Below are 24,411 nucleotides of genomic sequence, written 5' to 3' on the forward strand. Positions count from 1 at the left end.
AATAAACAGAAACATGTTGTGCTATGTTAAACACATAGTCTATCAAACAAGGGCCTATTGAACAGAGAATCAAGCCATCAGTCAGTTGTCAGTCATTGACACAGAGCATGTGAGTGATTGCCTATGCTGCTTGTTTGACAGAAGTATAGGCCTACACAAAAAACAAACACACAAAATAATTAATTAAGTTAATAAAAAAAAAAAAGTTTGGTGCTGTTGAAGATCTGCCCCTCTCAGGGTGCAGAAAACAAAATAACGAACTAATATCATAACAAATATAGCAATTATATAACATCTAGGAAATCATTTACTTATAGGCCTACTCTTCCGCCGAGTAATATAGTTCCTCTGCAGTGGTTGAGCGGCAATTTCCGGTTGGCGCATGGATATTTCAGTGTGGTCACAGGTGTGCGTTCATTGGATATTTTAGACCGTCTGCAAATGTGTCAGCCAATCAGATATTAGGACCCGTGCCACCAGTTTACGATACAGTTCAGAATGTAGGTTGACAAGAGTAATTGCAAGCTAAGTGTGTGGGCCAATTTCACAGTTATAACTAAAGCGGTAGGAGCTTTTATGTTATCTAATTTAAGCAGTGTATAATATACTCAACCAAAGCAGCTGTTTTGTTTCAAGATGCACCCGCGGCCTGCCTCCAGATGAGATGAACTAAGGTTTGTTTTTGGGCCAGTTCATTAGACACAGCAGTCTACACAGTGTTACTGTGCGGGTCTGTTGCAGGTTTAATTGGGCTGCCCAGCGCCATCTGCTGGTTCACTAGTCTCTCTCCCGCAAATGTGCGTGCACGTGCATGCAGGCAGCCTATACAGCATGTGTACATTACATAGATAAAATGCTTATGTTTGAGCTTTTACAAATAATTTTAATTGAAGGAAGTGACTAACATGCACCGTGTTTAGATTATGTATTGAGTATACCCCAAAGATTAAAGTTGGTGAAGAGGTGGATACATGTCCACATGGAGCTGAAAAGTTGAAGAACACAATGTAGTTTTAAAGTATTGAAAGAATTAAGTTTTTGTGTGTCTAGTGTTGTGTGAGAAGGCATTTTTTAATCAGTAAAAACAAGGATAAGTTTGTTTTATTTTGTTTGTTTTTGATTTTGATTTCATTTGTCTAATTTATGAGAGTTGGCTTGTATGTCTGTTTCTGGCTTCAGGACTTTTTTTCTTGGCTTCCCTCACAGAAGCTGTGAAAACAAATCAAACATTGGTAGATGTTTGAAATAAGAAACAAGTTGCTCTGTATTTAGATGCCAAGTTTGTTTTGCCAGAACATTTTACAGATAGATTGGCTTTTAATTTTGTGGAACTTAAGAATCTTAATACTTTCATCAAAGTTTAAAACTTTTAATATAAAGAGATTAAAAAAATGAACCTGGCAGTATCAGACCTTTCAGGGGGAAAAGGGAAGAAACATGATCATTTTCTTTGTTTTCCATGTCCTTATTACAATTTCCATAGAAATACAAAAAAGATTTATGTGCATCAGTATTTTCTAGGACTGAATCAAGTGAGACTTTATTTCCTCATCCAACTGTAAACGTTATTATATTGTCATGACTTGTATCTTATTGCTGTTTGTTTCATTTCTTACCAAAATAAAAATTTAAGTTTTGTTTCCTGTAATGTCAAAGCTTGTATTCAGATGAAAGAGGCGAAGTATTTAGTTATATATATATAGTTATACAAGTCAAAACATATTGTTTTGTAGGGACTTTTTCTATTTCTAAATGAGTTAAATAGCTGTTTTTTTTTACATTTTAAATGCAATAAAATCTGCAAACTGAGCGTTGTGCATTTTAAAATAAAACATAACTAAATCCAACTTTCCTGACTAAAGCGCTACCTTTTTTATGTTTTTCTTGGTGAATTTAATTTCCATTCTGAAAAGATTTTGGAAGAAAAACTAATCAAATGGAGGACGTTATATTTGAGAGGAATGTCTCTAAAGTCACTCTACAATTTCCTCTATAAACACAAAAGTGGGACATCAGAGAAGCTCTTGAATACGAAACATGTATGTTGAGTAGCCCACATGGGGCCCACTGTCAGACCACCCTCATTTTCTGCTGCTCCTGCTGCACGTGTCGCTCATTTCCAGAGTGACTGCCCCCTGCTGGAAGACTGGACACCTGCACAAGCCACAACAACACTGGCAGCTTCAGACGCTCCTTCTCTCACTTTCTCAGTCTCTTCTGAAAAAACAGGACCTGTCACAGAGTTGACAATTTGAAAAAGTCAAATAAAACCGGCAGTTGACAGTTGTTGAGTGTCGTTTTATTTGATAACTCAAGCACCACTCAAGGAATTGGTTTGTGGTTAGAGATTGTTGATATGGGTCACCATGCTAGTAATCCATCAGCAAAACGTAGTGTATTTGCAGTATCATTAGTTGTTTTACAGTCAAAACTCATTAATATACAGTTCCGTCATTCACATTGTATGTGACACAAAAACACTACTACTACAAAAAAAAAACTCATTTTTACTTCTCTTAAAGAATAAACGCACCGGGATGATAAATCACTGTTTAAAAAGTTGTTTATTGTAGCTGTGGCATTGTGTTTTGTTCCCTTTAAAAAGGTAAACAATCAGCACATGTCAAGAGGTAGAAATCATTATCAGTCTGAAAGAAAATGTGGGGACTGACATTTAAACTCACGCACACACACACTCACACACACACGCGCGCGCGCGCACACACACACACACACACACACACACACACACACACACAAAATGGTAAGTGTTTTCCATAAGTTTCCGCACGCGCATCCACAGCAATCCTGTCAGCTAGCACTATCATCATTTGCACAATACTGGTCTGGTCAGAATTGTACAAGCTGAGATCATTCAACATGCAACAGCCTTTCCATCCTGCGCACAAAGAAAACAATAAATAATATGCATCAAGTTGGAGCACCCGGAGGACGCAGAACCGATCTTCAAATTAACCTTTGCCACTTTGACCTCCTGACTGTAATGGCTGATTACCGTAACCATGAAGGTAACCCCCCCACTCCCTCCCTCCCTCCCTCCCTTTCCACACCCATCACTGATAATGTAGTCATTCTTAGTTTGACCAGGACTACAATCATGGCCTATAGGACAGGGTTCGTTAGCTATGAGTGCTGCATGTTGGCTTCTAAGTTTTGTGTTAGTGCAGCCAGAGAGATCCTGATGGGTGTGGTCATGGTGGCTGGGTAAACAGGAGTTGTTGATGTAAAGTTTAAAGAACAATGGGAACAGTTGGTATGAACAGTATTCCAAAGATGATTTGAGTAACTGATGAAAAGAAAATAAAACAAAAAGAACAAAACAAAACAAAAACACATGCACACTGGTTATTTGACCCAGGAGATGTTGAGACAGCGAGCGATGAAGGCGTACGTGTCCGCCACCTCCTGGATGACCTTGCTGGTGGGCTTGCCGGCGCCGTGGCCCGACTTTGTGTCCACGAGGATGAACAGGGGGTTTGTCTGCTTGGAGCTGCGGCCTACGATGTGCTGCAGGGTGGCGATGTATTTGAGAGAGTGGAGGGGCACCACTCGGTCATCGTGGTCCCCCGTCAGCAGGAGTACTGCAGGGTACTGGACCCCGTTGCCTTCTGGGATGCGGATGTTATGGAGCGGGGAGTATCTGGGGCACGGGAGGAGCAGGAGGTGAGAGAGGCCAAACATCAGCACAAGCGTAAAAAACACACAAACAACCTGTATCATCGTTAAAGCTGCTAATAACAACAATTTTAACTATCACATAATCTGCATATTAAATATTCAATTCATCGATGAATAATTTTCACTACGTCACGAAAATGCCTATATTTCCCAGAACCCAAATTTCTTGTTTTATCCAACCAGCATTCCAAACCCAAAAATACTCACTTTACTATCGTATGTGACAAAGAAACGCAAACAATCCCCACATTTGAAAAAACAGAAAATATTTGGCATTTTTGGCTGAAAAATGACTGAGAAAAATTATCTTATTTTCAAAATAGCTCAATTAATCGACTATTCTGCCCCAATACTGGCTATGAGAGTTATCTCTAGCAAACATCAGTCACTGCCTTGTGAACTGCCTCAGCTTCCTTGATGTGCCTCCATATTTGAGACTGGTCTGAAGTTTTCCTTTCCTTGCCTCAGTTCCAGTGTCACAGTTTAGTAATGGCTCTTACTTTGATAATCAAAATGAAGTTATATGGACAGCTGCTGGAATTTGATATGTAATTAATATTCCTTTGTGTAGACTGAGGCCAATCAGGCCATGTTAGTGAATTTTTTCAGCATTGGTGACCAGATTTCCACACATGAACATGATCATAAATATGGCAAAGTAACATAATATTAATTACAATGAGCATTATTTAAAGTCAATACCGAGATGAATATGGAAAAGCTAAATGGGCGTATCTACAGACATTTAAAGATGAATGCTTCCACCAGTAGTAAGGTAGTCAAATGAATTCAACAAACTGTTTTTACACATCACATATAATCCGTTCAGACGGAACCTACTTCATGAGCCAGTCAAACTGCTCTTTGTCCTCTGAGCAGCCGAAGTCTGTGGTCCAGGCGTGGCCGATGGTGAACTTGTGGAATTTCAGCATGTCCATGACGCCGACCTGAGCGACAGCGCAGCCAAACAGCTCGGGCCGCTGGTTGACGCAGGCCGCTGAGGGAGGAAACACGTAGTCAGTCAGATCACACCAGGGAGTGGTCGCTGTGCAGCTGAAACTCAAACTGCTGCAGGCTTCATTTGAAAACAGACTGGTTGTTAGTGTTGCTCTCCAGCCTGCAGCATACATACCTACGAGCAGACCACCGTTGGAGCCTCCATTTATAGTCAGTTTGGAAGGAGAAGTGTATCCCTCCTTGATGAGATATTCAGCCGCGCACTGGAAGTCTGTGAAGCAGTTCTGCTTGTTGGCCAACATGCCCGCTGGGAGAGAAAAACACAAAGTCTGTAATTGAGAGGGTTGTGCTGTTTTTTTTTTGTTTTTTTAACAAACAAGACGGATGAGAATGAGCTGATGAACATCATGAACTCCTTTAAGTTTCTGACATTTTTTCAGCTACGTAGTGAAACCCACACCAGCTGCTAAAAGCTACAGCAGGACTGTCATAAAATCTGCATCAGCATCTCTTAATTCATCCTGTTTATCCTATTACACGGTTCAGCTCTTTTCAATGACAAAACCACATTAACCCAGAGCAAATAAGACGTGCCGCCCATAAGTGCGGTTTGTGTGCATGATCAGATTCATAACAGCGCGACTCCTCTCACCTTTGTGCCAGGTCTCCCCGTACTCCCCTCCTCCTCTGATGTTGGCAACGGCGAGGACTCCGCCGAGATGTCTGACAAAGATGAGGCGGGAGACGCTGTAGCTCGGTGTGATGGAGATGTTAAAGCCTCCATAGCCGTATAGGAAACCTGGATGGGAGCCATCCATTTTGATACCCTTCTTGTGAACAATGAACATGGGGATTTGAGTGCCGTCCTTGGAGGGATAGAAGATCTGGCAAAAAACCACGGGGAGAGACAGACTATCAGGGCTGGAAACAGAGCCAGGAATCGTTCAAGGATAATAAAGCTGTTCTTGAGTCAGAGGAGAGGGGAAAGAAAAATCCTGTCCTCTGTGTCTTGCTTATTTTCACATTTATAATGTTGCTTCTGTGGTCACTGTCCTCAGTAGGAATAAAATAAATCTGTTTCTGAGACACTGTATTTCTAGAGGCTGAGCTGCCTTTATTTTATAAATGAGATGATAAAATGTCACATTAAAAATGTGTTTGAAAGCGATAAGTTGAGAAATATGACTTTCGCCTATTGCCTAAAAAAACCCTCCAGTCACGCTTCAACAGACCAAGAAAGATTTGTACCGAACCAGCACACATCTCAGCTGTTTTTTTTTCTCCTCCTGACAACTTGATTAATACCTGTCATACGCTGGGTCAGCGCTTTAAAAATTGAGTCAATATCGGCTTTCATGAACAAGTTGATGAAAATGTTTTTCCTGAAAAGGCTCTGGGACAGCTGAAGAGTGTTCTTCACTTGTCAGGAACACAAAAGAAAAGCAAGGCTTTCTTGCCAGAAACTGAGGGAACTGCGTGTTCAAATACGACCAAGTGTTGAAATGTGAAAAAAGTAGCCGATAATCTAGTTACCTGGGTGGTCTGGTAGTCGGAGGGGTTGAAGCCTTTGACAGTGACCTCCCTGAAGATGTGGGGCTGCAGCGGCTCCTTGGTCAGGTCACAATGGTAAATGATGGCTGGGTGGAAGAAATAAAATCAAGAGCTCATGTGTTCTTGTATTTCTAAATCACTGTGACAACATGAGGGAAGATTATTCTAATCCTTGTAGCACATTTCCTTCATTCTCAAATGCACAATTTAGTTCTGGATGCACAATATAAAAAAATGTACTGAGCGATGCAGAAAGATACAATAATTTCAAAGCACACTTAATCCCACATGCTTTAGTACTTTATGTTAGCATTTTTGTCATCACTGCTTCTTTGAACATTACCCTGTGTATTTTGCAATCTCTGGACATTTTCGCAACACTTAATGTCGAAGCTCTTTAACAGTTTGTGGCAGCAAATGCTATAAAGAGACATAGTTCCCAGACAAACCGAGTTGTTATACTCATCAATAATACAATTTATTTAGTGATCTAGTACCTGGAGAGAGGAAAGAGGTGAAATAGTAGAAGATCTCAGAGTCCCGCTTCCGTCCTGTGAAGCCCACCACGGAGCCGACGTCCAGAGGGAAGGTCCTCAGCTCCTCCCCCGAGCTCAGGCGGTACATTTTCAACACATTCTTCACGTCGTGGAGGAAACACACAAACAGGTAGCTGGAGTAAGTACAGGTGGCGAACACTGGGGAAAAGGAAAGACAGCAAGGTAGGGAGTTAAAATCCGAATCTCAGTTCATGCCGAATCATTGATCACGTGAGTGTTGTAGCAGCTGACCAATAACGTCCTTGTCATGTTGAGGGATGAGCTCCTTCCAGTTGCTCTGAGCAGGAGAGGCAAAGTCGATGTTGATGAGGCGATAGCGTGGGGCGTCTAGGTTGGTCTTGAATGTGAACAACGTGCCCTCGTTGGTCACGTACTCGTACTCGGCATCAAAGTTGTCGATTAGCTTCACCCATGGCAAAAGTCCTTGACGTAAGGAGACATGTGATTTTAATCCTGTACAGAAGGCGCTGAACATGCACAATGACGCACAAATGAACACCGAATTTGTAGTTTAATTGTAACGGGTAAAAAAATATATGTTTTACAAAGTATATATAAAAAAAGAGTTAACTGGTCTTACAAATAAAACATGCAAACATACCTGTAATACCCTGAGCAGTGGTCTGAAGGTCACAATACCACAGTCTGTTGACTGGGTCACAACCTTCCCTGATGGACAGCAGTACATATCGCCCATCATCTGATACCTGTGGTGCACAGTCAGTCACTAAAATGTATCTGAAAATCCATGAACACATGAGTTCTGTGTTTTTTTTTTTGTTTTGTTTTTTTTAAGCAAGATAACCTTTCAGGCATACCTCAGCTCCACTCATCCATTTGGGATGGTCAGGGAACTCGGCGCAAAGCACATCCTCAGACTGCGGAGTCCCCAGAACATGGAAGTATAGCTTCTGATACAGGTTGGTGGAGGTTTCAGTGCCTGACAGAGACAACAGTTTAGTTGCATCACTGCCCCCCAGTGGCGACAAAAAAACAGTTTGATAAGAGAGTTCAAGAGATGTGAAGACGGTGTGGATTTCACAAACTACACTGACAAAACAAAGCTGTATGAGGGCAGAGGATGACAAAGCTACAAATCTGTCATACTGAAATAAATAGGGGAGAAAAAAATATCATGTTTTTCTGAGGATCTAATCTATCTTTAGCCTCAAGAGTTGAGTAAGTATTGACCTTCACCAATTCCCTAATATTTTTTTAATCTGAGGGATAGTTGTGTCAGCAACAGCAAGAATTAGGATTTGAGAACACTATCTTGACCTCACCGTCACTCTTGCCCTCTTGGTCAGGGTAGGAATTGTAGAAAAGTCCCTTCCCATCATGGGTCCAGGACATGCAGCTGAACTTGACTCGCTCCAGGCGGTCCTCTAGAGGCATGGCACCTTCAACCCGCAGGAACCGGATCTCCACCCAGTCTGACCCGCTGGCACTGGTGCCATACGCCAGGTATTCCCCGTCCTCAGAGAATGCATAGCCTTAAAGAAGAGAACAGACACAGGATATCATGATAAACAAGGAAGTTGACATTCTTTATTTAGTTGTCAGGGTGGAGGATATAAATAGCAGATTATTTTTGGACATCACAGATTCAAAATTTAGCTGTTTTTTTTTTTTTAAACCACATGAAACAACATTCCTAGAAATTTATTCCATGACAATACACCAAAGCTGTTAAAAAAACATGCATTACATTTGTTCCACTTCATGCGGTTTCTTGCTAAATATGACAATTAACATCAGGTGATTAAAAACATACACACAAAAGAATCAATATGCAAAACCTGTATTAAATACAATTCATTTTCAGTTTTACCTCGCAGGGCAACTGTCCCATCGTCAGAAAATGTGTTTGGATCCAAGAAGACTGTGGGCTCAGCATCCAGGCTCTCCTGCACATACATTACACTCTGGTTCTGGAGCCCTGTGTTGTAGAAGTGGAAGTACCTGAAAATAAAGGGAGGGATCAGTCAGGTGAAAAGGAGCTTCAAAGATCTGTGCTCCTAGAAAAAAAACTTATCTGAGAAATACATTCGGCCAACTGGATTCAAGAAAGCAAACCAGGATCCTCATAAATTACTTTGCCATGAAATTTCATAACGAAACCGGGGTGCTTCCATTACATTCAAATGTTAATTAAGTGCTGAAACCTGATTCTGTTGTGCCTTGCCTCACCTGCTCCCCCTCTTGAAGGGACAGCTATACTTGGGGTAGTCGTACAGCTCTGTCATGCGCTCCTTGAACAGGTCTCGCACATCACAGCGCTCCAAAAATGGCAACGTCAGTTGGTTCTGAGCGCTGACAAAGGCCTGGTGGAGGAAGACACAGTACAAACTCATTTACATGCCACTATCTCTGCGGTCAATTCCAAGAAACTGATGTACTGATTTATCTGAATACTTTCACTGAGTAAATCCGGAACAGGTGTTTTTTACGTCATGTTTCAGACTGGAGGGGGTTCTGGTTTTTACTCAACAAAGTTATCCAGATCACTCAGTAACCCAGCTTCTTGGAAGAGGCCCTTGGTGATATCATCAAAACATTAGGCTGGTGGAGGCTTGGAGTAAGGCATCCCCCTTTACTTAATCCTCATGAGTAGTAGCATAACACAACCAGCAACAGTGCTTTGAAAACACAATGTCATGAGAGACTTGTGCACTAATACCATTATAAAACAACACTGTAACGTCATAACTCTATTGTAAGTATGTCAAGTGCCATGCTAGCTAAATAAGTAATTTATGGGTCTGATTAAGATTTACCTGTGTCTTTTCACTGTCCGGGTCCTCCAGCCAGCTGTATGGATCTGGTACTTTGCAGCCATGATAGTCATCCATCTGAGACAGGTGAGACAGTGATGACAGGTGTTAAAATGTGAACTAGTTGGGTGTGGCATCCAAAAACAGGACAGACTTATGCTACCAAGCTGGCACGTCCAGGCCGGTGGGCGATGCTAACCAAATAGCAAAGAAAATGTTAGCTAATGAGCTTAATTTGGGGTTTGTAGTGAGTTACAGCAAAGACCGTCCATGCATTTGTCAACAAAGTCAGTCTGGGCTGGCTAAGCTAACTAGCATGCTAACAAAGCAGACGCTCATTTCAATGAATGAAAAAGCGTGATGATTAAGCATCCCGGCTTATTAGCACGCTAGGCTAGTCGGCTAGCCAGATTTACTTACAACTGCCTCATCACGGTAAGCCTGTGGATACTGAAAGGCCATTCTGGAGGTCAGTTTTCGGGGATTGCGTAACAAAAAGAGCTGCCTCAGAGAGTTAAATAGCGGTTTTGAAATGACTCTCTGGATCCTGAAAAACATCAACTTAAGGCGCTGAAGCTTTTGGCAGAGAAGCCGACCTGCTTACACACAGTCAATGAGCACTTCCAAGAGAAGGACGCTGCCTGCTGTGGGAGCAGCCCAAATGTTGCAGCGCCCTCTGTTGAACGCAAACGAGAACAGAACATAGAAAACAGGCAATGTGCATTTTCTAAACTTTGGAAGTACCATTGAATTCAACCAAACTGTGTATCGTTTTCAAGATTTTGATGAACATAATTCAAATTGGACGTAATGAGTTGTCTGCGATATGCAATGAGGAAATAAATGGAAGAATGAGCTCTGCTTTAACATTGACGTCATTTAGCATTCTCCTCCACACATGGAGGCAAGCTGTTGTAAAGCAGTTCATTATTTGCTACAGATTTAATTTGCCTACAAATAAAATGGTAAATGAAATAGAATATGATTAATAAACTTTCTGTTTAACATGGTGTTGCTGTACTTTACCTGATTCAAGCCAGACTGCTTTGAAAAAAACACTTAAAAAAAGAGAGAAAGAAACTGATTTAAAAGTTAACTCTGAAAATTTTGTACATTTGGTTACATATGAAAGATAAGTTGAGAAGATCCAACAACTGACAGGTTGCCTATGTTGGTGTTGTTCTGGAAACATTTAAATTACTTATTATTAACTAGTATTTTGGGGATTGCACCAATCAGAATAACTTAAAGATACAGTCCAACGTGAATTGTATCCCACACACAGCTTGATGATGTTGTGAAACTATGGACACTTTCAAAGTGCACAACACAGGATTACTTTCATAATATTGAGTAAAGCTATAACAAAACTAGCAGATAAAGTAGGCTATTTATGACAGTATGGCCTTATTATTTAAAAAAAAAAAAAAAAAATCAAGTCATGCAGTCAATAGTGAAATTGTAAAAAAGTAATGTTGCATCTCTGGTTATAGGTTATCTGAGTCCACCAGGAATATTCATCACCACTCTTATCTATATGTGACAGAGAAGGAGAGAGGTCAACCCCTCACTCTTATGCTCATCATCCTCCTCTGCTTCCTTCCTCTCTCACTTTAATCAATCAGTCCTGAGTTGACCATCATTATCACTGGCAACTACTCTTACACAATGACTGATAGCATGAGATAAGGCACACTGAGGCAGCACATAATTTGGGGAAATGAGTGGAAGTGAGTGATTAATTTTAAGATATGAGCAAAAATGAGAGAAAAAAAGATCTGTGAGGTTGGAGTTTATCTCTATTTGGTTTCATTTTGTCTCTGTTTATAAATGGAGAAATATGTTTCCATCAGTCTATATTATTGAATGATTATTTATGGAGGCGATCTTGTTGCATGTTGTTGTATTATTCTACAGCTATGCAGATAAGAGCCTCGGGACAGGTTGAATTACACAGCAGTGCTTCAGTTGAAAAGGAAACATTTTTTGGATACCACAGCTGATCAGACAGTCAGATATCTTCCAGGGGATTCTGCGGTGTCGTTACTTTCTGATTCGGCCTGAAACGTGCCAGAGCTGTCACGCCACTGAGCTGGATTTGAATTAGTGGTATCCTCTCGTGTCTGAATGCACAGTGAAAGTGGAGAAAGAGGGGAGCTGGGTGCAGGTGGAGGGAAATGCTTCACCCGTGTTGTGTTTTTCTCTGTGAAAAAAAAAAAAATTGAGGCGTGTGGGTGGGTTGTGTCAGGATAGGTCCTTGGAATGAGAGACTTGGTCTCTCCTGATTGACTTTTGGTGTCAGAAATGTTTGTAGGTGGAAGTTTTGGGTCAAAGGATGCCACCCCCTCCCCCTAACTCCATTCTTCTTCTCTTCCTTACACTGGAGTCAGGAATACCCCTCAATGCAAGGGAGATCTCTTCCTGTTTGCCTATAACAGGCTCAGATATGGGTCACAGAACTATTGTCCTCTGACGCCTCTGTTTCCCTGACAAACCGGGGAGGGAAAAACACTGACAGTTTGAAGGAGCGTGTTTGTGCTTGCATTGAAATATGGACATTTTTTTTAATGCCCGTAGAGTGGGTGGGTTCATGCAGTTTAGTGTTTGACATAAAGCTGGGCTGGGCTGGAAGTGTCCATGCATGAATTAGACCTCCCCCTCCTGTTTTCCTCCATTGTCCAGAGTCAACAGTGATCTACCCCCCCACCCCCCACGAGTCGGAAGCACCTGTCTCTGTTGCTGCGGACAAAGACGGACGACCACCTGCTGTGTTTCACTGCACAGGGTTACTACAAGGTTAACTCAATGGTAAATCTCCACGGCTTCACTCTGAGCGGCTCCTGTGAAGCGGCGCCTTTTGTTTTTTTTTTTGTTTTCCATCTGATGAAAATAATAAAGCAGAAAGGAAGCTGCTGATCGTGTCAATCAGTGGAGATGAGTAGACACAACATTAAAATTCTAGTTTGACAGTTTGACATATCAAGATGAAACATGCACACAGAAATCCTTTCTTGTAAACCGACGCACGTTCACATCGTCTTGTGCGATAATATTTGGACAAGAAACAATGAGTTGCCATCTTATTCTGATATTAATCAGACTTTTGCAACATGGAAGTCTCTGAATGCCTTCACTTGTTTCACTTTTCAGACTCACACAGGAGTCTGGATAATTGTAAGTCTTTAAGAGTTAAGCCTGTTCCATATGTGAATGTTTACTTAATACTGATATCCTATTTTTCCATATTGTGTATTGTTGCCTCTTCTGCCTGTTCTGTATATACAACACCTAATGCAATCCCGTGCCTTCATCAGCAATAAGGGGTTGCCCATGCTCCTTTTATGACATCTCACCAAACCCCTGTACAGTCACAGTCGAGTCACAGTCTTCCAACTTAATTATAGTAGTCCAGGGGGATCCCAGCGCGACAAAACAATACACAGGGACGCTTTTAAATACAGAGATCACAAGGGACAGCTTCCTGCCTGTTTCTCTCATTCAGCTGTCATTAGCCAGGGCCGGGATAACAGTCTCTGCTCTGTCCTGTCTCGTGTGTGATGTGGTGGATGGTCAGTCCAACCTGTCCCCTCAGATGTCCTCAGACAACAGGATGTTATTGAGGATCCAGTCAGGGAAATTACAGCACGCACGGAAGAAGGATGTGATTGGTGCACAAATTATAGGAAATGCTACATGCATTTGTCATCATGCAACGCACAACAGCGCGTTTGCTCACTAGAGGTGAAGTTGGTTCATGCTTCACTGATGCCTGCTCTGAGGCAAAATACAGTGACTAATATCACGTGTTGATTATTGGCAAAAGAGCAAGCATTCATTTTAAATTTGAGCTGTGAAAACAAGACCAGTGCTGTCCACCGGTGACCTCACATGTGTCTGTTTCAGGATGACAGCCATGCCACATCTAATGAGATCCTGTCAGTATCTATTCAGACATACAGTCACAATTTCTTTCAGCAAGACGCATAACAAGAGCCACGATAAGACCGAGTCAATCAGCCTGAGGAGAAGCAAAGTTTTGTCATTGTTTGTGCTGATCACGTTGAAAAGGAAAAGAGAGCACTCCGGTTACCCAAAGCCAACCTGCTGAAAGATCCAAGAATAAAAGGACAGTTTCACAAAAACACAACTTTCAGGTGTGGAGTCTTTGATTGCATGTGCACGCACCACGGCACATTTACACTGATGGAGAAACCACAGGTAATCAAAGTCATTTCAGTGAAAAGAAAAGCTGATGTCATAGTCTGAAAATAGATTTTTATCTTCCAGTCAAAGCGATTTGCATCTCTCTGTTCTGGCACCGTGTGTTCCTCCTTGTTAAACTCGTCAGTGCACTCTTACCGCCACGCTCCAGTCTCAAGTCTCGCCACAGATTGACACATTTCTGCACAGACACAGACACAAAGCTGAGGCCACTTTGACTGCAGTAGTAGAAGTGGTTTGTGATCACTGAGGTACAGTTTGCACTGATTGGAGAAACAGGGCTGAGATAACACGAGTTTCCCCTTGTCATTACACAAACACACACCACCAATGTGTGTCCATCATCTCTGCACATCTCCTGTCTTCATGTTCTTTTCTCTGTCTCGTCTTTGAACCTCACCTGCTTTGTTTTCTGGGTTTGTCAAAAAAAAAAAAAAAAAAAGAGACAGAGACAGAGAGAGAGAGAGAGGAGGAGGAAGAATCAAGGGTGGGGAGGGGGAGAAAATGAACATATCACTTGCGTGCAGACGGATATTACCCTTTCAAAAGGAAAACAAATATGTGTGTGCGTGCCCTGTAATTTTGCTGTTGACATGTGCACTTACAGTGAGGATCTGGGACCCTGGTAATGACTGGGGCAGGTAACACTGGAGACAGGTGGAGGGTAGTGCTGTCTGACTGGTCCGAGGAGACAGAGAGCGTGTGTCTCGGTGTGTCTGTATGTGAGATGTGCAGACAGACACGGTGGCACCTGGTGATGTCAGTGATGTTGTCACTGAGTGGCAGTAAAGTTCCCCTTTTCATAATGGACACCATTCCTGTACAGTCAGCCCGAACCATTTAAAAGCAGTGCATTGTCTCCTTTTGTGCGCTTGCTCAATCAGGAAATTACAACACACAATTCACTACTCTCGACAAGAAACTAACTGAAAATGTCAAAATGTTCCTGAAAGCGTTTCAAGTCAATGAAAACTGCTATCTGAACCTTCTTTTAGTGTCATGATTGTTGCAGACGTCCTGCTTTGTTGAACAGGTTTTGATTGACTCCCTTGTTTGATAAAGGTTTATCAAAGGGGGTGGGAGGTGGGGGGGGGCAATATTTTTGTCCACTTGTCTGTTAATGATTACACAATTATCAAGGTGATGTCCATGTCAGTATCAGTTACTGCAGCGTAAGGGATGGTTGACACTCACACGAGACGAGAAAGCACACAGCAAGGAATGCATTAATGCACGTAGGCCTTTACATGTGCATATTGCATTAGCTCATACAGGGGTGACAGTTGGTCTTCCTGTGTGTCTTTATTTGGGATATCAGGGAGGAAGTTGTGTGTGGGTGTGTGTATGTGTGTGTGTGTGTGTGAGAGAGAGAGAGAGAGAGAGAGAGGGAGAGATAGAAAGAGAAAGAAAAGGAGAGTTAGGGGAAACTCTACCCCGTGCCAAAGTGTGACAGCACGGATCGGGTTCACCTCTGTTTGTTCAGCGGCCATCCAGAAATATGGCAGGAATCTGAGAACGGCGAGGCTGACTGAGCTGCTCCTGAGAGACACACACAGAATGGACGGACGCACAGATACACACACAGAAAGAAACTTGTCAAACCTATCATGTTGCCATTATTCGCAAAAAATTATTATGCTCAAAAATACCTTTTTTTCATAAGCTCTGCAGGACATGTGAGGGAGAGTGTGTTTTTGTGTGAGTGACTGCGTGTGTGTCTGTGTGTGTCTGTGTGTGTGTGTGTGCATCCTTCCCGGATGACGTGTGTCACTGTTGATCATTACTACAGTCTGCCTTAGTAATCAAGAGGAAGACAAAACAATGTGAGCAGCTCTTTAATACAGTCAGGTGCGGCGCAGCTGCCCACCTTAAGAAGCCAGTCGACCCTGTGCTCAGTGGGAAAACAGTATTTTCTGAGACTAAAGGCATCAATTTTTTAATGCTGCGGCTCCCGTATATTTGAGACGGACAGTAATAGTAATCCATTTAGTATGGCTGATAAATAGAAATAAATAAATAAATAAATTTGATTGGACTGTGGGAAAAAGGAAACACTTCACTCGATACCAAATGCCCAGAAAGGATGTTTTTTTTTTTTTTTTTTTTTTTTTACAGTATGATGAAATCAAGGGTCAACTGGAGTGGGTTGAGTTCCCAGGGCAGGGCAGGGATATGAGTATGAGCTTAGTATGAGCTTAGTAATTTTAAAAGCCACCAGCACTGTATAGATCACACACCGCCTCTGTAGATGCATCTTGAGAGTGACAGTCCTCCACAAAAACACATCAATGTCAAAAAGAAAAAAAGTTGAGAAAACTCAAGAAACTTTTGAGTTGGGCTATTTACCATAGTGCCCCAAGTTTAGTCTTTTCCTTTGTTAATGAGTTAAAGCAACCAAGATCTATATGCTGTACCCACTTGGAACTTTCAGTTTATAAATGAGCATGGATTTCTTTCTTTTTTTAAATAATTTATATGTGAAGCCTTTTCTGACTCATTACAAGTCCTGTTGAACTTCGTTCAGTCATATAAAGCCAGGGTCATTCTTTTTTAATATCGCTAATATGACTCAAGTGCCCAACAGGTTGCAGGGAATGACTAAATCATAGACCTGTCTTTATCATAGTTTGCATTGTTTTACTTCTGACATGAGAGACCGTCTGACACTTCACAGTTATTTTAACCTTGGTGCAATAATGGGGTGTACATGCAAATAAGCAAACAATGTTGTTTCTAAATAACTTCAAATCACTGAGTTGAGTAAAGTATCCATGACATTTTGTCTTTTGTACTCAACACTATTAGTTCTGAAAGTGAAAATTATACAATTTAAACTTGAATCTGATAGCAGAACTTTTGATTTTGTACTGAAGTGATGAACTGATAAGTTATGTTACTGTTAAGTTATCAGGACTCCCTCACATTTGCTTCAATTGTAGACTCGATTTCTTTCTTTTTTTCTTTTTTTTTTTTTTTAATTTAAATGCTAAGAATGTCAAATAGGTCAAAGATCCTAATAATGACGGAATCAATGACGGAACACCAGAGACAAACAACATCAGCCTTCTTGGAACACCACACTGAGACCAGTCACACCACTAACTGAAAAGGTTCAAAGTCATGAGTCAGTGGATGGCCGGAGAAAGAGGCCAAAGGCAACTAACTGAATTTAGGCTACGTGAATACAAAAGTGAAACAAGTGAGAAAATTCCATCCACTGAGAAAGAACATGAGAGTTGAAAGCTCCAAGAAAAAAAATACTGTTTCCATCATGGTCACAAGTGAACTTCTTTGCTCATATCATTATATAGGATCGGAATCAGGAAAAATATTAGTGTCCAGCACAATTGTCCTCTTGGACATGAGAATGAACAGCTGCAAAAGAAACCTAAGCTAACAATGCATGTGGTTATTGTGTGACATGGAAGCTAGCTACTCCAAAGCAATGATGTTTTATCTCCATTATAACTGAATATATACAGTATATTACATTATATCATTGCTTTATCGTGAGTGTTGAATCTCATCTATCATTGACATTTACAGACATCTACGCTGTGGGTCAGTTGAGTACAGTGATAGAATTTGCGCCTCATCTCTGTGGGCGGTTTAGTCAGGATTTGAAAAGACATCTGTTGTGAAGCGCAGTAGCATTCCTCTTAGCCCTGAAACCATGATAATAACCCTTGCCCTGTCAACAGGAGATCATCCACCGGCTGAGGTGAGGTGGTTGGTGTACTAAGTGGGTGGTGGCAGTGGTGCAGTGCTGACATTTATTCCCATTCACACCTGAAATGGAAAAGAGGAGAGAGAGAAAGATGGAGAAAGACAAGTTACGTCACTGTTTTTCTGTTCAAAACATATTCATTAAGTCCATATTGCTCCTGTCATGTCAGTAAAGCATAACGCCTCAGTCGAACTGTCAAAGACCGGAAGAAATGCATGTGCGTATGAGCAATTTCTCAACCACAACCAGAAGAGAGTGCAGGGTTATGCATGGTAAAGGAAATCACTTAAAGCAACATGAAATGGACGGGGAGGCTGACAAGACTGACAGGCTGATAACACCACAGGGTGGCAGGGAAAAAGTGAGTGTGACATGGGTGGGAGTAGGGGGCTGAGACAACAAGATAGTTGTAATAGAATGCGAAATATTTCTCCTTGAGTCAGCCATAAAACTTTAACAAAGGTGGAGGTGGAGGCTGCGTCAAACATGTCAGCTGTAATGGGTTATAAAATGGGCTCAGTCTCAGCCATCTCTGCCTTAGATCATTTGCTCGCATCCTCAGGGAGGTGACAGGGAAGGAGTGGCTGCCTTTAGTCCCGCTGCGAGAAATGACCCTAGGCAGGTACAGACTCTAGCGTGGAAATTACAGAGCTAAAGCCACCTATGCCATTTAAAGAGGCCCCAAAGGCACTCTAAGCCTGTGTACAAGCAGCTCTCTGTAGCTGGCTATGGACATTCACCGATCGCTGCCTTCCAGGTACCCTACTGTAAAAAAGCTAATTTTCTGTACCTACTGTTAAAGGGTCAGTCCCACTTACCTCTAGTGCTGCTGTTTTTCTCTCGCCTAAAACATTGGACTTTGTTTGTGAAGATCACAGCATTGAAAAACTATATAAAAAAATTTAACAGCAACAACTTTTTCTAGAAAAAATTTTCTTTGAATAATCCTGAGGACACACTGTCAGGGATTTTCTTAGGTACTATTTTTTTTTTTGTGAGAAAGTAGTTCCAACAATGCCTATTTATTGTGAGTTCTATGAATTAAACAGGACATTGTTTCTGGAAAGAGAATTTGTAGTTTTTCCAGTGTTTTCAGAACCACAGAAAATCCAACTGACCTCCATGATACGCAGAAATATCAGAGACAGATGTCACAAAATCCAAACAAAGAAAACCGAAACTATTCATATGGTTCACTTATCTAAGAGGAAATGGTAGATATATTCCCTTACAATGAAAAGTTACATTCTTAAGCAATAAAATGCACCCTTACTCAATTCAGTACACTCAAGTGTTTTGTTGCTACAGCCTTAGTTACTTGGTCTAGTAGGAGTATTAGCTTATGGTGGCTAATGTTAGCAAACTTTAGACATGCTGTTGTGTAATTTACATTAATGATGCAGTTCACTCACAATACAACAGTTCTTGTGCTACTGCGACTATCTGTTCAGACACAACACAAAGCAAGTTTTAGAGGCAGTGCATTTCCCAAAGTCAATTCGAAGCGGCAAAAAGACACAAATTTGCAGAGGGTGGTGCGAAGTGATGCATACGCGTGTCCTCACCGCACAAGTCATAAACGTACAGAAATGAGAATGAGAGCGACGGAGGTAAAATAACAGAAAAAAACAGATTCTCGGGTGAGTTGTGAGTCAGAGGTTGGGTTGAGCACAAATGCAAAGGCACACTCATACGGTCATCTGCAATGTACGCTGCCTTTACACTGTATCTCAGTTTTGTTTTTGTTTAGTTTTTTTTGGGGGGGGGGTCGGGGGTTTGTGATATTTTAATTTCTTCACGTGTGTCGTGCTGCTTCTGCGAACTTGGGCAGATCATGTCACGTTCTTGTCTAACAACTTTCTCCTCGGTCACGTTTTAGATTGCTACCTAAAAGAACACACACACACACACCACACAACTTTCAAAATGTATCAACGCCACTGCCAATGTCAGTCAGCGAGTTTGTTCTCCTTCTCCTATGCACTTGTTTTTGGGTGCTTATTTTCATGACTCCATAAGTCTGCTCATCATCCTGTCATTCCAAGAATGTCGTGTCAAACATCATGTAGTGCAAGTCAACTTCCAAATAACGTCCAGCCACACATAACCAAAGTTCAGAATTCAAGACGGAGAAAGACAGTCTCGCCTCAGAGGCCTCTACGCCACTCATACAAAAAGTCCACGTTGTGTGTTAATGATGTGAATTACTCAGACGGTGTGTATGTGTTATAGATGTAGTGAACAGATAGAGAGGCATTAGGGAGGAAGAGGAGGAGGTGCAGGAGAGGAGAATGAATGCTGAATAGAAGGTGATGAATGAAATGACTGAAGGCAAAGAGAAAGAACGAAACAGTGAGAGAGAGAAGTGGATTTTAAATTACATGGTGGCTCATGTCAGCAGCCGTAATTAGTAGCTTGGTCAGGTGTGGTGAGTGGGACAGGAAGCATGAAAAGACGGACAAAACACCACAGAGGCAAAGGAGAGTCTGTGAGGCACAGAATGAGCTCGACAGCGTAATATGAATTTCCCCAAAGTGGAGAAAGTGAATGAGAACAGTGTGCATTGCGAATTAGTGCGCACAAAAGGCTGTTGTTCACGATATGTCGCGTGTCAAGCGTGTGGATGATGGATCTGGAAATTCAGACGATTCTTAAGCTGGCTGGCAGCCTGTCAAGTCTAATGTTGCCTTTAGAGAAAAGAACAAGGGGAGAGCAGAGCAGATAAACTTACAGCATGACACAAGTATCCACACATTCTGGATCTCACCCCCACTGTGCAGTACAAGAAGTCTCCTGAAAGAGAAAACACAGGGTAAAAAACCTTCCTGCATGCACCGGAAAGCACACCCTCTGAGATTTTCACTCCATTTTGTCTTCTGCCGGCTTAGTTTATATATTTCAGTTTCAGTCTAAAGTCTTAATTTATAGGAAATTGAACATGGGGGGTGTTGGACTAAAAGTTCTCATCTGTACTCTGTTTGTTGAGAGACTAAAGTTCTTGATTACTTCCTTTCTGTGGTAGATTAAATTTATCAAGTTCCAAGTAAAAATTCTGGTGAGTTTCATGCAATTGTATCTCATCTCTTGGCTTCCTAAAGCTCCAAATCAACAAGTATCTGTATCACTGTGTCGACGCTAATGCACAGAGTGGTAATATTTCAGTCTGCAGCTGTTGCTGTGATGAAGAGTTGGATATTAAATTTCTTAACATTCAAGAAGTGTCACTTTGCCAGCTGCATTTGAGTCAATTTTTAAGCTGCAGAAGACACAAGAAGCGACTGAGTGAGAATTGTGATTATGTGTTGCTTTTAATCCTGTGACATATTAGAAGCTTAAATTAAAGTGAACTGACATCTTTCCAAATCTCAGTTGACACTACACATGTACAGAAATGATCTCATCTCCTCTGTGTGTTGTGTCCTCGGTGTCCAAACACAACACAGGTTTGGCCTCTTCTCACCTGAAGACGGAGTGGGTGACTGTCAGAAAATGAAGATGTATTTGTCTGATCCGGACATAGCTGTGTGACAGCCAGTGCACCCCCCTGGAGAAAGCCTCACACCCCAGGGCAAGACAGTGACTCACACACACACACACACACACACACACACACACACACACACACCCACACACAAACACTCTCCAAGGAGGAGTCATGGGGCAAAGGGGAGGAGGGGGGGAGGGAGCACAAGAGGAAAAGGGAGTGTATCTCTCTCTCTCTTTTTCTCTCTCTCAAACACACACACACACACACACACACACACACACACACACACACGCACGCACACGCACACTCAAACACCAGCCCTCCTCCCGTGTAAGACGCAAGAGAAAGAGTCACACACTCGAGGGCTCAGTTGCGCAGTCAGTCACACACAGGTACACAGGATACTGAGGTTGGCTGAGAGACAGAGAGGGCAAGAGACAACTGGTTGCTCATTGACACTCACGCTTTCAAGGAGGGCAACGGACAGCCTGCCCTATGTGTGGCTCCTCTCAAGGCTTCACAGTAAGTGTGCAACATCCTCCTAAAAATCATCTTTCTGATATGAATGTAGATTAGAGATTGTTTTCACCAGTGTGTATACGAGGTTAGACTCTTTCACTGATCAAACCATTTCTTTATTGCCTTACTGACACCGTCCCGTGAAAGGTAATGTCAGACTAAAGGGAAAGAGTGCTTTCTAGAGTCAGCCTGTTACACGATGTCCTGCAAGCCACAGCTGTGTGCCTTTGACTCATGTCTTGATTTTCAGAATATATTTTCTGCTGTGTCACTGGGTTCAATGGTTTCGGAGTGAGTTATAGCACTTGTGACAGTCATTCCGAGTCAGCTGTGGTGAAAAATAAGGTGAAACATCGTTCATAGGTTTCACCTCTTTGTACTTTTATTTCCAGAGAATAAGTTGCAATATTCTGTTGTTGTGGCACATGCCACATAATGATGTAGGTAACGTAACAACAAAAACATCAAAAGGGGAATGAGAGTGTGTTCCATTTTTGTTTATGCAGAAATGTGCAGGATTTAAGTTTTTGAGTTAAGTTTAGTCTCGCCTCAGAAGGGAAAACAAGTCACATGAGTGCTTACCAATATTACAAAACAACAGAAGTTATCTACCACTATCTCAGAGGCAAGCTGATCAACCTTAAAAGGAAGAAGTTCTCAGACGACATATCTGATCATTGTCTTTTAATCACACGTCTTCTATCCTCTCTTTCTCTTTTTCACTATGTGACCATGTCGCGCTATCAGTCAGACCACTGATTTTGTCAACAACAAAAAAAAAGAAAAAAGAAAAAAAAAAGAAAGAAAAAAAAAAGAGTTCCCTGACAACAATCTTCCTGAGAAGGGGAGGGAGAGACAGTAAGCAACAGACAGCGAGAAAGAGAAAGACACTTTAGACCTGGCTGAAAGCCAAGTCCCAGTCAGTCAGAGGAAGTCTGCTCGATTCACTGGGAGCGCTGGTTTCCTTGTGAAAGTGGTCCTGCTCCGGGGCAGACATGCACAGGAACCTCCCTTATAGCCCAGGGGTTGTGATTTGGAGAGTCACAGGATGTATGGGACAGTGGGGGCAGTGGGGCAGCGAGCATGAAGGTTCCACTTTGAAGTTTGTTTGTCCGGCAGTAGCAATTGATGAGAAAATTACATTCTCCGCCACTTCTCCTCCTCCTTAACATCCTCAACTTGCTGCTGCCTCCTCTGTGTCACACTTCACTCTCAGGAATCTAATTTTAGCTCTATTCAAAACTTCACTTCCCTTGATCCTTGAGCTGTTGTTTGAATTGTCTAAAAGCAGAAGGTGAAAGGAAAAAGGTGTCTTTGGTTAACAAATCCTATCTTTTCTATAGGCCTCCTCCTCTCAGTGCACCACAGCCATGTTAACCTCAGAGAGGTCACCGCAAAGCGCAGGGGTCGTCATCGCCGCAACGATGCCAGAGACACAGGACGTAGACATGACGTCATGGAGCGAGGCAGACTTTGAGGAGAAGTGCACTTATATTGTGAAGGACCAACCTCTGGAACAGGAGTCCGAAAACCCCGGGAGGACACGAGCTGAGAGATCCTTACCCAGAAACCTGGCCCTGAAACGCTGCCACAGCTCAGCAGAGGTAACGCAGCAAAGCAGACTCCTGTATTGGCGTAGTTGGTGGAAGAAAGTGGATTCATAAAGAGTTGGGGTTTTTTTTAAAAATCACAAAAGAAAAATGATGCAGAAAAACAATCAAACAGATTTCTTACATATCTCTAGGCAATATATCAAAGCGGTATGTAAGCATGTGCTGTCGCTGTTTTATGTTTTGTGTTACTGCCGACTCCTTGCGTCACTCCAGCTTCCTTCCATGCCCTCATCCATCCTCAGGCGGGAAGTACTTGACATGTTGTTGTCTAATTTCAGCCTTTCCTCTCTGCTGTGTATGTGTTGAGGCAAAGACAGGGACAATAGCCAAGCCCGTCAGCACACTGCCTGAGGTCTTTGTGATTAGCAGCTGCCTCAGATTCTCAACCACCTTTGTCTCCAGCACACAATTACACCGTAAAGCAAAGCCAAGTTGCTGGGAGTCCACCTTATGGACAACACTGGAAATGATCCTCCGGATTAAGTGCGTGGCAGTTACAGTGGAGGATGTTTAACTGGACTGACGAGGAATAGGTCACAGATGACGATGAGTGTGGTGAATGCAAAGATAAAAGATGAATCCAGTGTGGATTATTCATGAAGAGGAAACCGTTTCCTTATGCAAGATTAGGCCTGAGTGTCTGAGGATGAAAGATGGTAATCAGGTGAAATCAGCGGAAGTAGTGCAGAATACCTGCACTACCACTTGACCTTCTACTGAGGTCTGTCTGGAGTCTGGTTAACACCAAAGAACAGGATAGGTTACTGACACTAGAGCCGTCAGACAAAGCCAATACAAGCAAGGGTAAAACCAGCAGAATAAACTGTATGGCTAAAAGATGTAGTGATTGATCCTGCAGACTCATACACTATGCCCGTGTTGCTCAAAGATGAAAGAGAGAATACATTACCATTGCTTCAGGGGTGGGGGTTTGAACACAGAGCTGAAGGTGCAGTTGACTGGTCGGGTGTGCCCATGACACCTTATCCTCTCTTCCCCACCCTGGAGGCTTGATACAGAAGGGTGAGTTTCACACCTGCAGGTAGCGGAACAAGAGTAGTGGTGAAATTTTTATATGGTAGAGAAACTAAAGATAACTCAGGTGATTGGCTTATGAAATATTCAGCATGTGAAGGAAGGAGCACGTTCTGTCACAGACCTTTGCAAAATTCTCATTCTGTCCGTGAGAGTTTCGCCGTGACAGTCAAAAGGAGCTAATTGCTTGATTCCTTATTTCCAGTCATTCTGGAGGTGCAATCAGGTGAATTGACCTTATTCTTCTGGTTACAGAAGACACAGGGTGGGG

General features: G+C 42.2%; 2 protein-coding genes across 4 annotated transcripts in view; one reads left to right on the forward strand and one right to left on the reverse strand.

Moving 5' to 3' along the window:
* Positions 1-2,277: 2,277 nt before the first annotated feature.
* prep (prolyl endopeptidase) lies at positions 2,278-15,370 on the reverse strand. Of its 3 annotated transcripts, none has more exons than XM_087176303.1 (14): positions 15,229-15,370; positions 9,542-9,616; positions 8,955-9,088; positions 8,596-8,726; positions 8,048-8,257; positions 7,583-7,704; positions 7,366-7,471; positions 6,996-7,187; positions 6,705-6,902; positions 6,190-6,293; positions 5,309-5,540; positions 4,832-4,963; positions 4,540-4,696; positions 2,278-3,661 (listed from the first exon to the last, which is right to left on the reverse strand). In XM_087176303.1, exons 1-14 carry the CDS (start codon positions 15,247-15,249, stop codon positions 3,367-3,369), a joined length of 2,109 nt encoding a protein of 702 aa, XP_087032429.1. In that variant the 5' UTR covers positions 15,250-15,370; the 3' UTR covers positions 2,278-3,366. The 3 variants fall into 3 exon arrangements, with proteins under 3 accessions (XP_087032429.1, XP_087032428.1, XP_023270958.1); XM_087176302.1 differs by having other exon boundaries at positions 15,193-15,330; XM_023415190.2 differs by lacking the exon at positions 15,229-15,370 and adding an exon at positions 9,959-10,171.
* Positions 15,371-21,294: 5,924 nt separating this feature from the next.
* The window catches only part of prdm1c (PR domain containing 1c, with ZNF domain), an 8,894-nt gene continuing 5,777 nt past the window's right edge, over positions 21,295-24,411 (forward strand). The window contains exons 1-2 of the mRNA XM_023414856.2: positions 21,295-21,495; positions 22,836-23,096. Coding sequence (XP_023270624.1) covers positions 21,469-21,495; positions 22,836-23,096 — 288 coding nt within the window. The 5' untranslated portion in view covers positions 21,295-21,468. The remainder of the gene's footprint in view (positions 21,496-22,835; positions 23,097-24,411) is intronic.

This window comes from Seriola lalandi, unplaced genomic scaffold (genome assembly GCF_002814215.2).
Source record: "Seriola lalandi dorsalis isolate HSWRI2012SDOR001 ecotype SW California unplaced genomic scaffold, Sedor1 jcf7180002054544, whole genome shotgun sequence".
In the NCBI taxonomy this organism is placed as follows: domain Eukaryota; kingdom Metazoa; phylum Chordata; class Actinopteri; order Carangiformes; family Carangidae; genus Seriola; species Seriola lalandi.